A 15,781-nucleotide genomic window follows, 5' to 3' on the forward strand; every position below is an offset into this window, starting at 1 on the left:
ATTATTATTAAAATGTATTGAATCAACTATATTATTGCAATACAACTATTATCTATTGATACCTACTTAGCATAATAGCATAATATTTACATTTATATGTTGATTAAACCTTTATTTGACTTATACAGTTGAACATTTCTTTATTTTCTCCCTCCCCTTTGGCCCCTTATCAACAGACATTTGAGGCAGTAAACCCATATAGAAATACGGATTACCACGTATCGGCGCATCATGCGTTTAATTTACTGGTAAAGTATGTAAAGGTCTAAAACCCATAAAAATTGTTTCTTGTTCTTTTTCTAAAAATATTTTAAATGCATTTAACACAGTTCACACAGTAGGTATGTTAAATTATAGTGATTTATTCGAAATGCCACTATAAATAATATGTAAATGTATTTTATTATAATTATTATTATTATACAGAAACTTGCACCTATACATCCTCACTATGTTATGTTTACGAAATATAATTATTACTTGGCAGAAAATTAAACAGGTAATTAAATGAAAATACTAAATGTTGATTTTTAATTATCATGACAAACTCCACCACTGGATAATTGTGTTCTGAATTCACCCTCGTTATTTTAACCACATTGTTACGAATTCAATTTTATTAAAATGTTATAAAAATAATAACCATTGTTCTTGTTATCGTTCTATGTGATTGCAATGCTCTACTCACGATCAATTCCCAGTTCCGTACAACTATTAACTACTAAACTATAGGAAATATTAAAATATTTTTACATACCTAGAACCGCTTTAGAATGGTTACTAAAATAAAAATGATAAGTTATATAGTTTATACACCCATTTAAAACGTTTAAATTGTTGGTTTATTGTTCTTGATGGGAGCGATTTATTATATCTATGTATTATGTTTTTTATTTTTATTTTTGTTTATTATATTATTATAGAAAATAAATCGTAACCTCGTTATTTCATTCCGTTTGTAAATTTGTAACTTTTTTCTGTTTGTTTTGAGTCGAAACTGTTAATGATCTACCACAAAAATCAAAAAACAACAATGCATGTTTTATTATGATATAATATTTATTTAAATTATATGCGGTCAGTGGCCTGCTCGTGCTGTAGAAAAAGGGACAAGGGTGTCATACACACCCTATCGTAGTGGGTTTTTATTTTTTAACTGGCATACGAAATTGTCTATAAACACAGAAAGAACTTCACAGAATGCATTAATAAAAAAAAAAAAAAAAAAAAAACAAATGTGTCATGTGAACTGTTGTATCAGTGACCACGTGTGTCATCATTATTTCCGACTTATCAATTCTCTATAGTTTGTTGATGAGAGGCTTTAGAATATAATGTTTATGTTATAAACTACTATTTTTAATACATATAGTACTTACAGTCATTTTTATTTCTAGAAACAATTACAATTATTTAGTATCAATTGAACTAAAAAAAAAAAAAAACAAAATCGTGAATGTCATCGCACATGAATATTATGGTATGGATTTTTATATTAACACAAGTGTTCTAAAAATATTAAATTTTTTTTTAGTTCTTGAGAAATAAATAATCCTTTTAGTTAGTTCTAAAAATGCTCAAAAAAGTTGAGATAATATCATGCGTATAACGTGTAAGTCTCCCTACACCATACTCGTGCGTATAACGTAGGAATGATATATTATTTAATGACATAATCTATTCTAACTACCACGATGTAATATGTTTTAGGAGAATCGATTTAGAATACTTTTTTGGTTAAAAAAATCTAACAACGTGCACTCATTTATAATATTTAAATGCGTATCCAAACCAAATGAGATTATATAACATACGATTATTTACATTTTTGTCGTGTAGCTATTTCACATCCATAAATCGATTTCGAATATTTTGATCTGATGACTATTGTTGACGTAAGAATGTGTAAAATGTTCGAAATACTATCATGCAATGTGTGGTAGGTGGGTAGTATACACACTCTAATAATAATTTACTACCAACACAAAGACGAGCAGTGAGAATCGCCAAAATACAACTGCTTGAAAATTACACTTTTGAAGTGGCCTGAAGTACAACAGTATTGACTATCGCGGAGCTACACGTAAAATCGATCTATCCATCTGTTCGATGGCCGACATAATATATGACGGGATCCATTTACATCAAGTCAAAATCGAGATTGTTTCAATCGTGTCGAATGTATATACAACTGATATTCTTGATGCTGTCGACCCCTACGGCCGCGACATTGGCAGGTGTACGCAGTTACGCGGAAACAACACTGCGGCAGTGTTTATCAGTGACAATAATATTATAACGGCGCGCAAAAGTTCTAAACGTAATATTTTATCGGCGGGAAAAAAAAGTGAGACGACGGGACTTGGCACTCGTATGAATTCGCTATATTCGCTCGTAAGTCGTACGCGGCGTGTGGTGTCGGAAAAAACGAAAACACTCGCAATAAGAACTTTGGTACCTATACACCTATCCTGTGCGTGATGGAGATCAAAAACAAAAAAAAAATTCAAATCTCGCAAAAGTTGATTTTGAGCTTAAACCCCGGTACGCGGGCGTTAACGTCACGCCGAAGCGGACTTATCGATTTCCACCGCTCCGCTGTGGTCTGTAGTTACATCGCGCGGTGTTTATTATTACTATTATCTCTATTATTATCATATATGTATTATAATAAACACACATAAAGTTATTCGCACCGGGCGGGTTTAACGAGTTTTCCAAAGACGATTTATACAATACACGGTGTATAGGTATACGTGGTAACCGAATCAAGTAAGTTTTTAGTGCTCTGAAGTTTGTCGACGGCACACGGCGGCGGCGGTTTGTTTACGAAAGAATTTAACAATATAATAATAATAATAATATATTACATACAAATAAACGAATAGTAATAATATTATTATGTAAAACAGTGTTTGGTGCTATACCTTCTCCGCCGATATAGAATGAAACAGGTACCTAATATAGAATAACGACATGTATTTTTTTTAATTTATTTTATTTTTAAGATTCGGAGACTGAGGCCATTAGCTGTTGTGGGACCGTTTTGGGACTGTAGGGTTATGGAACACGTGTGTGTTTGTTAGGCAGAATATCTAGCGGGCACCCGTAGGTTTCTGCCGCGCCCGGGTGGGGGATGTCGGCCACTCTCTCCGGACACCGTGACCACCCGGAGAGAAGTGCCGCCCGTGACCGAGGTTCGAACCGGTGTCGTAGGATTCTATTACCCTAAATAATTTTTACCCCCCGCCCCTCTCCGGGTAAATATATCCTAGGTTACAGTTACCGGGGGTAGATAAATATTAGGATATTTTGACATCCCCGGGGGGTAAATATATCCTAGGATATTTTTACCTCCGGTAAATTAACACTGGGATATTTTTACACCCAGGTAAATATATACTAGGATAAATTGACCCCCCGGTAACTATAACCTAGTATATATTTACTCCTGGTAACTATAACCTAGTATATATTTACTCCTGGTAACTATAACCTAGTATATATTTACTCCTGGTAACTATAACCTAGGATATATTTACCGGGTGGGGGTAAATATCGCCTGTTACACCGGCGGCGGTGCGCGTTGCAACCGACGCGTTATCCACTCGGTCACTTCGTCCCCAAATATATTATATTATTACATTCGTCATCGTGGTATAACTAATAATATTAATGCAAAACACGCAAATCGCTGCTTTTTTATATCAAAGCTGAAGTCTCGATAACAGCGGACCATTGCAGACTTGTATTATATACTTCAATTACTCAAACTAAATATTGTGAAGTTTAATATCTTTTTTCGTGGACAATGACGTTTTTGTTGGATGGGAGTGGCTCTTCGTACGTGACGTTCTGGTATTTTTGCGAGGCCTATTGTGTGTCTCTGCATTCTGTGATTATGTGCTTGGTTGGAGTTGGTTGGCCTCATCATATTGTTGGTGTCTCTTTTTTTCACAAGAAGAGCATGTGGGTAGTGCGTATGGCCTATTCTGAGACGACTTAGTACAAATAAGTCTCTCCGTTTGAGATACTTGGATTATTCCGTTTACCTATGTTGCTCCTTTTATTCCGTTTAATTCAGTGTTCATTTCGAACCACCACATTGCGTATATTTTTAAATCGTTTGCAGATATTTGTTTGAAATCCAAGCTCCTTTGTCCAAGCTTATATTCAAGATATATGGTTGACGTGGATGGTTTGCTTTTTCCTTGGCAAATAGGTCCTCTCTTTCCATTACCAGTTATTCCGCAGTGCCCGAGTATCCATAAAAAAAAAAAACCACAGCTTATTAATTAATAAAATATTTCATTATTTATTAAATTATTATAGCAAGTGTACTAATGGTGTCTATTAAATTACCTGCCATGATATTATTATAATACAGTTTTGACGGGGCCAACTTTATTTGATAAAAAATACTTTAAAACACTTTGTCTGGATTATGGTTTTTTGAAATTATTGTAATAAACCAAAAAATAAATAACCGTTCGCGTATATTTAAGTACCTACCTCTCGAGTGCTTATGATATTAACGATAAGCGATATTATTGTTATTATGTTCAAAATTAGATATCGTAATCCCATTTTAATGTCATTTTTCGTGTCCTAATTTCTTATATACATAATAATAATATAATAAGGTACCTATTTGAGACCATATACCTTCGGTACCACCCTCACTCTCGCCCTCGTCTGACTTTCCCACATACACTAGCTCTTCACCTCTTTACTGGTTTGGAGGTAATTTGAGCTAATAATTAGATTGTGTGGGTACTTTAGAGTTCGGTCGAAAACTATATTTCTACATTAGATTTCCTAACGAGGTCGTTATTGTGCAGTGCACTTTTGATATTGCGCAACGTTTCGTAAACAAATAACAAAACCATATTATTGGATTTTCAGAACCAAAAGTAAAATATGATTTTATATTCCGTGGTCGAGACTAATGACAAAATAAAACAAAAATCAATTGCGCTCTCGGTTGTCGCACAATAAATGATTCTTTTAAAAATAACTATTTTGGAAAACGAGCAAATCCTTACGACGGAATCAATACCATGGCAAAACCACTGCTTCGTTATCGTCATTCTTGTGAGATTTCGATAATCTATCGAGCGATAAGTCCTTATATACTGCTATTAACACACTTCAGTGACTTTCAAGTTATTTACAAGATTTATCAATCTAACGATTTATGACTTACGAATTGTCAGTCATAACTTGACTGCACTGCCATAATTATTATAATAAATTATGACTGTATAGAACTTTTAATTTTACATGCAAATTACAGTCGGATATGAAATATGAAAATGTGTCGACCATTAGAAACATCAAATTTTTAGTGTGCTCGCTATATAAAAAAATGTTGAAGATTCCCTACATTGTAGTGTCTCTAATCCATTGAAATAGATTTTATGAAAAACTTAAGCTACATCACGTCCGGTCGCTCGTCGAGTGTTTATCACGAATTCATGACCTAAGAAAAATTAAATAGAAAAATAACGCCAGTGGTTTGTGTTTTTTATATTTGTTGTTTGTTATTTGTGGGACAAAAATTTTTTGCCTTTGAATTATTAAACAAAATCGCCGCCACCGCTGACTTCCTCGTCTCGTCTCGTCTGGCCGTACACCCTATTACCCAACACTGTAGTTGCGTAGTGCGCACAATTACACCAAAAATATAAATATGCATACCCCCTTTCCCCCCTCACCGCATCCACCGTTATACGGGAGCACTTCAATTCAAACGTCTACTTAAATATTCACAACACACAGAGCCGCGCAGGATAATTTTGGCGCTTCGTTTTAATTGTTTGCCAAAACGAAGGGGGGAAAAAAACGATAAAAGCAGCCGCGGCTGAATTTTTACCACCCTTATATTATATCAAATGGGGGAAAAATACCCACGCGCTGTTTAAATATTAGTATTTTATACCTATGTATGTATTATAGAGTATACAATAAACATAGTGATTCTTGTACCTATAAGGATATAACTATATGTATTGTCGTTTTCAGGGTAAATAAATGCACCATAAATTACTATTATATATATATATTTTTTCTATGCGTTTTAAAGTATAAAAATTGTTTTTTTTTAAATACTTTGTATATTATATTTTGAATGAGTATTATTACAAAACAACATTTTTCAAAACATAATATTTTAAATATTTTTATCGTAATAGTAGTTTTTTTGAGATTTATTTTTTTTTTCAAAGTCAACGTCATATTTTATTCTTAAAGAAGAATGTTTTTTATGTAAAAATCAAATACTGAACTGATAATAACCATTTTTATCTAATATTTTTGTAAAAATGCAAATTTACAATAAAATATTCTGATTTGAATTAGAAGTAAAAAAAAAGTGGAAAGCAGGTTATCGCTCTGCTGCCTCTCCTATGTTTAAAGGATACCTCGTTATTAAGTAAGCCATTGAGTAATGAAAAAATACAAATTGTTGTGATGAATAGGAATTTTGTCATTTGTGAGCTATTTGGAGCTTACATTAGGAAAAGTACCAGGAATTTTGATTTCAACCTCCTAATAGGTAAAAACTAGATTGACTTTTTTGCTGAAAACGGTATTCAAGTTAAAATTCGAAGCAGTTTTCTACCTCAAATCGTGTACGCACAAAAAACAACACACACACACCATTTAAAATCAATACATTCACCACTTCGATCAGAGTCTAAAGGTAAAGATGATAAATATAATAAAATATTTACTTTATTGTATACTGTATGTTATCTGTGTATAATAAAAATTATATATATGAAAGGAAAGCGAATGGATGTGGTTAGGCATTGTTATAGACGGTAGTGAATAATGTAACTAATAGATGGAAGCAATCGGTGAATAATTAATCAGACGACGAATTCTAAAATAATACAAAACGAACTTATCCAACATTCAACGTCCGACCGCCAATCGAGGGTTTTTACCTTCGTACAAAGGAATGAGAGAGAATGACAGGATGAAACGAACAATAATATTATTGCTTTTAGCGTTGTAGGTCGTAAGAAAATTAAAATCATGTTGTATACCTACCTATTTAGTTAAAAACAAGACAAATTTTCTGAATTAAAAGACTGACGCAATTTTATTAATATTTTTAAGAAGTGTACTTGTGTAACATTGTGAGTTTTAAAACAAAAATGTTTTTAAGATTTTATGCTATGGTTTTTACAATTATTGTATTCTAATATTCTATTTGGCAACTACACTATACTTAACATGGCCTAAAAGCTAGGGACTGAATAATATAATAATGCTTAGTATGTGTACACATACTAATGATACGATATACCAATGCGATATATTGAACATATTTTATTTTTATTTTCAATATAGATATGATCACCAAATAAGATATTTTCATCAACGCAATATCGTATTCGTCAAAAATTAATGATTCAAATGATATGAAAATGCATTAGTTGTTAAAATTCATTTGTATGTTGTCCATTTGTTGTATATTGTAGGCACGTTATGTAATATGATGTTACATTATTCTTTCAACACTAATGCAATTGGTTTTAGAAGGTAGAGGTGAATTAATAAGAATTTTAAAGTTTTAATACATTTTTTTTCACCGGTCAATTGAGGGATCGAGTGAAAATGTCTCACATAAAATTATTTTGAAGTATACTAATAATTACTAATAGTTGACCAGTTTTAAAGAGAAAATATATGAATAATTACTATAAATATTACTTTTATTATTACGCTTAACGACCATGAAATTTAGTGAGGGGAAGAGGTTAAAGGATAAATTTTCCCCACAGATATGCCAATATTAGAATATTTTAATTTTTCAAAATTAAAGAAAAAATGCAAACATTTAACATACATATTTCATAAGATAGAAATATATTTTACTCAAACTATTGCACACAGTACTTATATTTTACGTTTCTCCGGTTGTATATTATAATTTTGACGTATTGTTGACGTTATCGCATTATTTGGGACACAAAGTTAACATAATTATAATATTTCATGAATTATGATTTCAGAATAATTATCACATATTTTTTTTTGTCAAACAAGCTACCTAAAGCAGTTTTTTTTAATGAACTCTTATTGTGTATAACTTACCTGTACTTAATACTATTTATTTATTTATACACAGTTTAAAAGTCTAAATTACTTTATACTATAATTATATGTGAATATTAAAACCCAAAGAGCATGTAGCTTAAATAGTTATAACAAATTCTATATTGAAAACAAATACATATTATAATATAAGTGAAACGTAAAAAAAAATTCACTCATACATTACTATTTCTTAAAAACAACATGCCATTGTATTTAAAACTTTTACGACACTATGAAAAAATTCTCAGTAAATTCTATTAGGTAGCTAGTTTAAAGCACGAGAGAAAAATTAATTAGCACCAATATTTAATGATACAGGTAGGTATCTGCAATTTGGTTACAACACATAAAATGAGTTTTAAGATTTGTGTAACACGATTAGATTATTGTTTCAATTTTGATGAAGAAGTTACTTTACCCCCTAGTTGTATTACCAGTTACATCACTGCATTATATTAATTATAATTATTTTATCCATACACATTTTACATATAATAATAATAGTTTTTTGATTCAATGAAATGATTATTTCACAAACTATTGGAGATACTCTAATTTACCTAGTTGACATATATTCGTTGATAATTATTTTTGGTACTAAGGTTTTTTCTTAACATTTTTTTAATATTTATTTAATAATATTATAACTGTATATAGTTAGTTGCTGACTGTAAAGTAAACTTTACTATTAAATACACACTGACAGAATATCCTAAGTACAAGGATGAACTGGATGAATGTAAAAACCAATCAACTCGTTTACTGCCCCCCGGGACTGAATTTAAAAAAAAACTATTTGTAAATATAGTTAAAATTATAAAAAGAATAGCATTAATTAATCAAAAAAAAATTAAAATTATTTGTTTATAATTATACGTATATAATATATACATGTATATATTGGTTAAATAAATAATTCAAATTTTAGAAGAGCATTAAACAGAATAAAAAATCAAATGTTACAAATTACGGTACTTGATAAGATATTTTTTTTTCTTAAAATCTGAATTTTAAATTTTAAAAAGACATAAATTAACAAACTGAAATATGATTTGTTATAAAGTTGTGAAACTAAATGAATAATATATTCAAAAGTGTATAAAATATAAATAAAAATAATAGCCCACGGATTATTTATTTAAAGCAAGTTGTAGACATTTTATAAATCATCTGAATCTATGTATCTAAACAAAAATATGAACTGGTAATATTTTTAAGTTATTTAAATTTGTGTACCATAAATCATAGTTCCGTAATCATATTATGTTTGGGATAATAATTTGAAAATTATAGTCATTTATTAATTGTAAAAATGATCTGAGTATAAAGACAAGGATACATAATATATTTTTTTTGTTATATAAGACCATTAGGTATATATTAACTATTGAGGACTATTATTCTTAGTGAGTATTTACATTTTATTTTGACAGAAATAATTAATTTCGTTATAGATACAGCAAGGTGTTCAAAAAAATATCTCGCTTTACTGCTCACAGTTAAAAATGTGGGTTTCACAATTGAAGAAAGAAGTTAGAAGACTTAAGTTATGGAACAATCGCATAACGGTATTAAAAAATCTAACTATTTCAAAATATGGGCCATACATTTTTAAAAAAAATTTCGTTCAAAAAATACATTACCAAAGAATTAAAATGTTGGCTGAGCAATGGGTGTATTTGATGAATTACCCTGTATATTATTCTGAATAACAATTTTCTTCATGATCCGCGTGAAGAAACAAAAGAAACTGTCACAATTTCAGTTAAGAGGATTTCACCAGAGCGTATGAAAAGTAAACCAAAATTCAAAAGTCAGTTCAGACACGGAAGGCTATATATATACCTATATTACAATAGATTTCAATGAGATTTTTTTTTTCAAATATTCAAAAGGAATGTTTTAAACGATAGGTTTCTGATTACCGCTGATTCTCTGGTTCACTTACTACAGAACGCATTTACGTAGAATAATTATTGGCAGAATCGTGCATGAATTGATCTTGTGCCTCTTATAAGCTGAGTAATATATTTTATTACAAAGATAAGGAATATTGCGTTTTGAGCAATACAGTAAAAACACTTCCGAGTCCAACTAATACGCCTTAGTAATAAATGGTTTTCCGAAGTTTTTGGACATATAAATGATAGATTGCCGTATATTTGTCTTAATTAAATTACTAAAAATAAAATTCAAACGGCAATTTGGCGTGGCTACTTGATAATACACACAATTAAGTGCGAAATGTGATCAAAATATAAGTACAAAACTATTTGACTTTTTGTTTTTTTTTTTAATGAATAGGATTTATTGGATATGTATTATTATTCGTTTGTATACGTTCCGTATTTTAAATGTTGTAGTGTGACTTCCAGGCCTGGATTAACACTACCGTAGGCCTTAGACCCCGCATGTACTAATACGGTCCTGTAGTGTTCAGTATTTAAATGATTTAGAAACCTAATGTTTGGAAGAGGTAGTGTTGAATATCAGTGTTTTAAGCCTTTAAAAACGAAAATATTTACAACATGAAAATCATCATGATATTTTACATTTTAAGCACATAATAAGTTCTATTCTTATTATATAGTTATGTTATTATTACTTAATAGTTAATATTTCAATATTAATATTAGAAGTTTAAAAACAAGTGCGCCTCTCTTATGTGGTGTCTCTCAATAAGCCAAGAAACAGAGGACTATATTTAATAAGAGAAAAGTAATAATAATATTCCGTGTGTGAAATGTTCTCCCTCAACAGTTTCAACGGTTTTGTACGTCCGTGCAATCGGCGTCCGAACTACCAGCAACATCGCCCAAAGTCCGGGAGACAAGCGAATTTGAAGACTGTTCAGCGCAGAGTCGATGGTCCTCTGCGCCAAATATACATATAACTTTTGGACTGGTGGACCACTCGGAACGGGAAACAGAATGCAGTGACGGCAACGAGCAGGAGTTAGTCATTGACCCGATAAATCCTAAAAACGTCACTCAATATGGAGCCGGACGAAGAAATTCGTCCGGCGCATGTTTTGCTGCGCCGTTTAGAGGGTGACCACAACCAATTAGTTGCTGAATGAAAAAATTTATTATTACCGAAATAATTATAAAACAATTTTTGTTCACGAACTTGATTTACATAAAGAAACTTGTAGCTTTTTTATGCTACTTGTCTACTTGATTTTTAATTGAAATAGTATTATATTATAATCAAACGCATCAACATTCAACACCCTAGCGTAAAATTAATTCATGTAGCTTGTAAAAATCGTAACTATATTGTAAATCTCTAACCTCTATAATATTGTACAAAAAAAAAATCCTTGAACAAAAAAAATACAGTTTTGTATTAAAATTGATATTCAAATAGATTTCCAAATAGTTTTTTACAGTTATATCTTATATTACTTAAAATATGTTTGTACAAAGAAAAACTACGTTCTGAAATGAAATATGCAGAAAGTAGATAACTCAGGTTGATACTTTATGCAACACAATATTTGATCAGATTTGATTCATCTTGTGTGCAAACACAGGTGAAATGTCAATTAAAGTCGGTCTTTAGTTCTAAGTGTTATAACTTGTAAGCAGTGCTGAAGAGTTGCAGCATTTGCTAATTATTATTTATTTTTGGCTCTAGCAGATAGTGCCACTGAAACTCATGTCAATATTATGTTACAATTATCTCAAATATTAAATTTGAAAATTCTGTTCTTTTGTTTGTACTTTATTATTTAAAAAATGAGGGAAATATTTTATGATTATGTTTAAAATTTACTGACCAGTTGTCTGGAACACATTATTATTATCATGTTTTGCGACTAAGTCAGTCGCTCACAAAACTCAGACGACATTTGAACGATTTTTTAATAGGTACGTGACTCGCCCTATAAAAATTAACACATATTCTTATTCTTATATACTGACTACTACGTGCATTTACGAGTTTTTAATTTTATAAGACGTGGGTAAATTCTGATTTAGTCAAAAAATCCATCGTGAATATAATTTTGAATTATTATGATAATTTGGAAACTAAATAATACGTACCTTTTTGAATTTCAAAGTTTTCGTTAACTTGAAGATAAGTTTATTCAGTGAATTCGGTGGATTATTTTTTTCATCATCATTTTATAAAAATAAAATGTTTTTATTTATTTTAAATTTAAAATAAAAATTTGTTTTTAACAACAGTTATTATTGTAATTTACAAAACTTATTAATTTTGGTGTGGAAGATATTTTAAAGCCTTAAATAACATGAAAAATTAAGCATATTATGGTTATTAGTTATTAAAAATAAAAATAATCATTTCAAATGTTTTGAAAAATACCTTAAAATTATGAGGATTACGAGTATTAACTGTATCAATTAGTAGAACTTATAGCTTGTGCCAAATGTGTATCGATAGTTCGGATAGTTTTTTTAAGTAGTTCACTCTGTGAATAAGTGACACAATAACACAATATTTGAAAAAAAAATAAAACTAGTTTATGATGTTGGATACTTGTTGCAATTATTTTAACGGAGTAAAATAATTAACTAACAAAAAAAAAAACAATTCAGAATCATCTCTACTGAACAGTTATAAGTCTTGGGTGTAAATCCGTTCAGATCAAATTTTAAACCAAAAACTGAGGGTGGTTTTTAACTTACTACTCCAAAACGTTATGAGACAGACAGGTAAAAAAAAAAAATAATAACAATTTGGTCAGCCCAGAACATTAAAAGTTTTTATAATATTATTATCATATGTTAGCTTACGGATATATATAACCTACTAAAATTATTGGTATAAAACATAAATATAGTTCAATACCAAATAATTAGTTTAAACTTTAATAGGTAGTATTAAAATAATCAGTTTTTCGGTTTTTATCAATATAATATATAATACTAGTTTAATAATTAAGTTACTACTTATTGCCTATGTAGTTTATGACTAACTAAATAATTATGCACATAAATTAACAATAATAATTAATAGTGTTGTATAATGTTATTATGAAGTTATTAAATATGTGGTCTTTATTAATTACTTAATAAATATATACCAAATTGTGTATAAATAAATTTTTTAAAAAAACCTGTGACTAATTTTATTTCGAGTATCGGATATCGAGTATCTAAATACTTAAAACGTAAGTATCGGTATCTAGAATTTCGGTACTCCAAATCCATGTATTTAGTATCTAGTATCTCGATACCGATTTTTGAGAATCTTGGCCATCCCTGATCGTAATACATAGGAATATATTGGTATAATTTATGTAATGACAAATTACAGTCGGGAGCGTCGCAACCATCGGATGGAGACTTCAACAGTATATATTATATGTACTTATTTGTTATTTTAGCGAATCTCCCTTATTTATAATATTATAATATATTATATTGAATTTTTTTTATGATTATTTAAACTTTGTTTTAAAATTCGTTTTCACATTTTGATAAGATAAGGTATTTTACATAAAATTGTATTGCATGGTGATATTCGATAAAATTCATGAGAGCCCTTCGAGGCTTCGGGCATTGAATGGAAGGCACCACACCGTAACTTTAAAATAGGTATTCAACTGTTGCAACATTATTCGTTAATTTTGTATGTGTATTAATTAAAAAATGTATCCTAAAGTGTAAAGATATTGTAAGATTTAAATATACAGTGTGATCACGATATAAGGCCGGATGAACTTGTATTGAAATGAATTTAGCATGAACAGTACAAAAATTAATTTTTTTATGGTAACACCTATTTTTAGTACTTAACTTGGATTGACCGAATTTTTCAAGTCGATTTTACTCATAATACGAGGCTCTAAAAAACGTTTGATTTACGTATATCATTTATTAACTTTAGGTTTATGGCTAATTATAATAATCATAATATGTTTAATCGATAAGAAAACAAAATAATTTTTCAATTTTTTATTTATTATTATAATTTATAACATGTATTGTACTGGCCAGGTACGAACAATAATAGGCCGTGACACATTAATATTGTGAACGTGCTCTGCGATGATCAACGGCTCCAAAAGCTTTGGCATTGGTACATTGATTTCCATCCACCGAAAACAGCGAGAGCCTCCTCTGGACCTGACTGCAATACGGCGAGCAATGGTTGGCCAGTCAACAAGTTCCCCGGATTCAAGCATTACAGGTCATGCGGATCGGTTGAGGCGAGTGTCAATGAACATATCCATCTCGCAACCTGTTTCGATGAGATACGGCTCTCTGAGGCCAGATCCTGTAACAACAATGCAAAACGCACGCTTTGCGAAGCCGTGGTCAATGCGCGCGAGGAGCTATCTAGTTCCCCCTTTGGAAAACAATGAGAGGTCAGTCGAATTGAAACTCGATGGTACTGACGGCCGTGTAGCACCACTCTGACTAGACTAAAGACTAAAAAAGTTATGACTAACAACTACACGGAACATGCGATCAAAATTTTAGAGACATACTGACCACTCATTTCCCTCGACATCTGCACTATGCGCAATTCGAGTAAATCACCCGAAGACAGTGACAGACAAGAATATATCTCAGTCGGATGGCTCGCAGTACACTATCAAACATCGATTGAAACGGTAGATGAATTAATAGGATGTCAGTGATGAGCAAGTTAAGACGTCTGACGCGTATTCTCAAACCTCGATAAAGACGGTCGATAAGAAATCCGGTAACGAGGAACCGAAGGCCGAGACTAAGGATTCTGAGACACAAATGCACGTCATAGTTGAGGCGAATGACGTTGTGGAAGAACTAAGGCCTACGACTCCCGCGACGTCAACAAAATCACCAAAAGTACTTTGTCCAAATGATATAGCTCAAATGTTGGTTGAAGGTCCTATTCAACCAAAAATTATTTTCTTATTTTAGGCGATGAAATGGTTTCCAAAACAACCGGGGAAATATCATCCGGTTTTATTGATGAACCAATTAATCCCGACAATTGAATACGGTTTAGTAATGGTCGAAAAAAACCCGAAAGTATTCAGGGTATATTTTGAATTAGCAGGAGTGATGTTTCAAGGATACGGTAATATTTGTAACATTATATCACTGTTATTATCATTTTATACAAAAAACGGTTCTGACTGGAAACTGCTTGTCAGCCTAATATTGAAAAATACAATTCTCATACAAAATAGTTAAGATTAAGAGCCAGAATTATATTCATTTAAAAAAGCCAAAAAAAGATTCTAATAATATTCTCAAATGTGCCATAAAAATGTTCGCCATTAATTAACCAGTTTCATGATTTGTAAAGATTTCAAACCCCCGTCTGATAGCATATAGGTTCAAAATAAGTATGCAAAGGAATATAATTCCGGCCCCTAGGTATGATATACGTGGATTCCATAGGTTATATATTATAATATAAAATTAGTATTGAATACAACAAGCTCAAATAATAATATAATTATAAATAACGGTTAACTGCTAACTAATCGAAACATACGAATACAGGATTTTTTAATGATGGCCACTGAACACGACTAGGAATTATATGTATGATATTACCTGAAGGCCAGAGCTACTGGTGGATGATGATAGTCCCTCGCTGGAAGGGCGAAAGTGGACCGGATGACACTCCTATTTGGTGCTCAACTAATTTTGATCCGAAGTGGATGATGTCAAGTGAGCGCAGTTACGACACGGGACGATAT

At 30.9% G+C, this 15,781-nt stretch overlaps 1 protein-coding gene across 1 annotated transcript; it reads left to right on the forward strand.

The window, feature by feature from the left end:
- Positions 1–14,707: 14,707 nt before the first annotated feature.
- Positions 14,708–15,775, forward strand: LOC111034567. The gene is made up of 2 exons (XM_022315846.1): positions 14,708–14,915; positions 14,991–15,775. The coding sequence occupies exons 1-2, from the start codon at positions 14,835–14,837 to the stop codon at positions 15,264–15,266; spliced, it is 357 nt and encodes a 118-aa protein (XP_022171538.1). The 5' UTR covers positions 14,708–14,834; the 3' UTR covers positions 15,267–15,775.
- The last annotated feature ends 6 nt before the right edge of the window (positions 15,776–15,781 follow it).

The sequence above is a fragment of the Myzus persicae genome, unplaced genomic scaffold (genome assembly GCF_001856785.1).
Source record: "Myzus persicae strain clone G006 unplaced genomic scaffold, MPER_G0061.0, whole genome shotgun sequence".
Classification (NCBI taxonomy): Eukaryota; Metazoa; Arthropoda; class Insecta; order Hemiptera; family Aphididae; genus Myzus; species Myzus persicae.

Excerpts from the sequence above, each read along its gene's own strand:
- LOC111034567 (XM_022315846.1), top strand. The coding sequence starts at position 14,835 with ATGCACGTCATAGTTGAGGCGAATGACGTTGTGGAAGAACTAAGGCCT. Across the intron at positions 14,916-14,990 it reads CGTCAACAAAATCACCAAAA|GCGATGAAATGGTTTCCAAA; the intron begins GTACTTTGTCCA and ends TTCTTATTTTAG.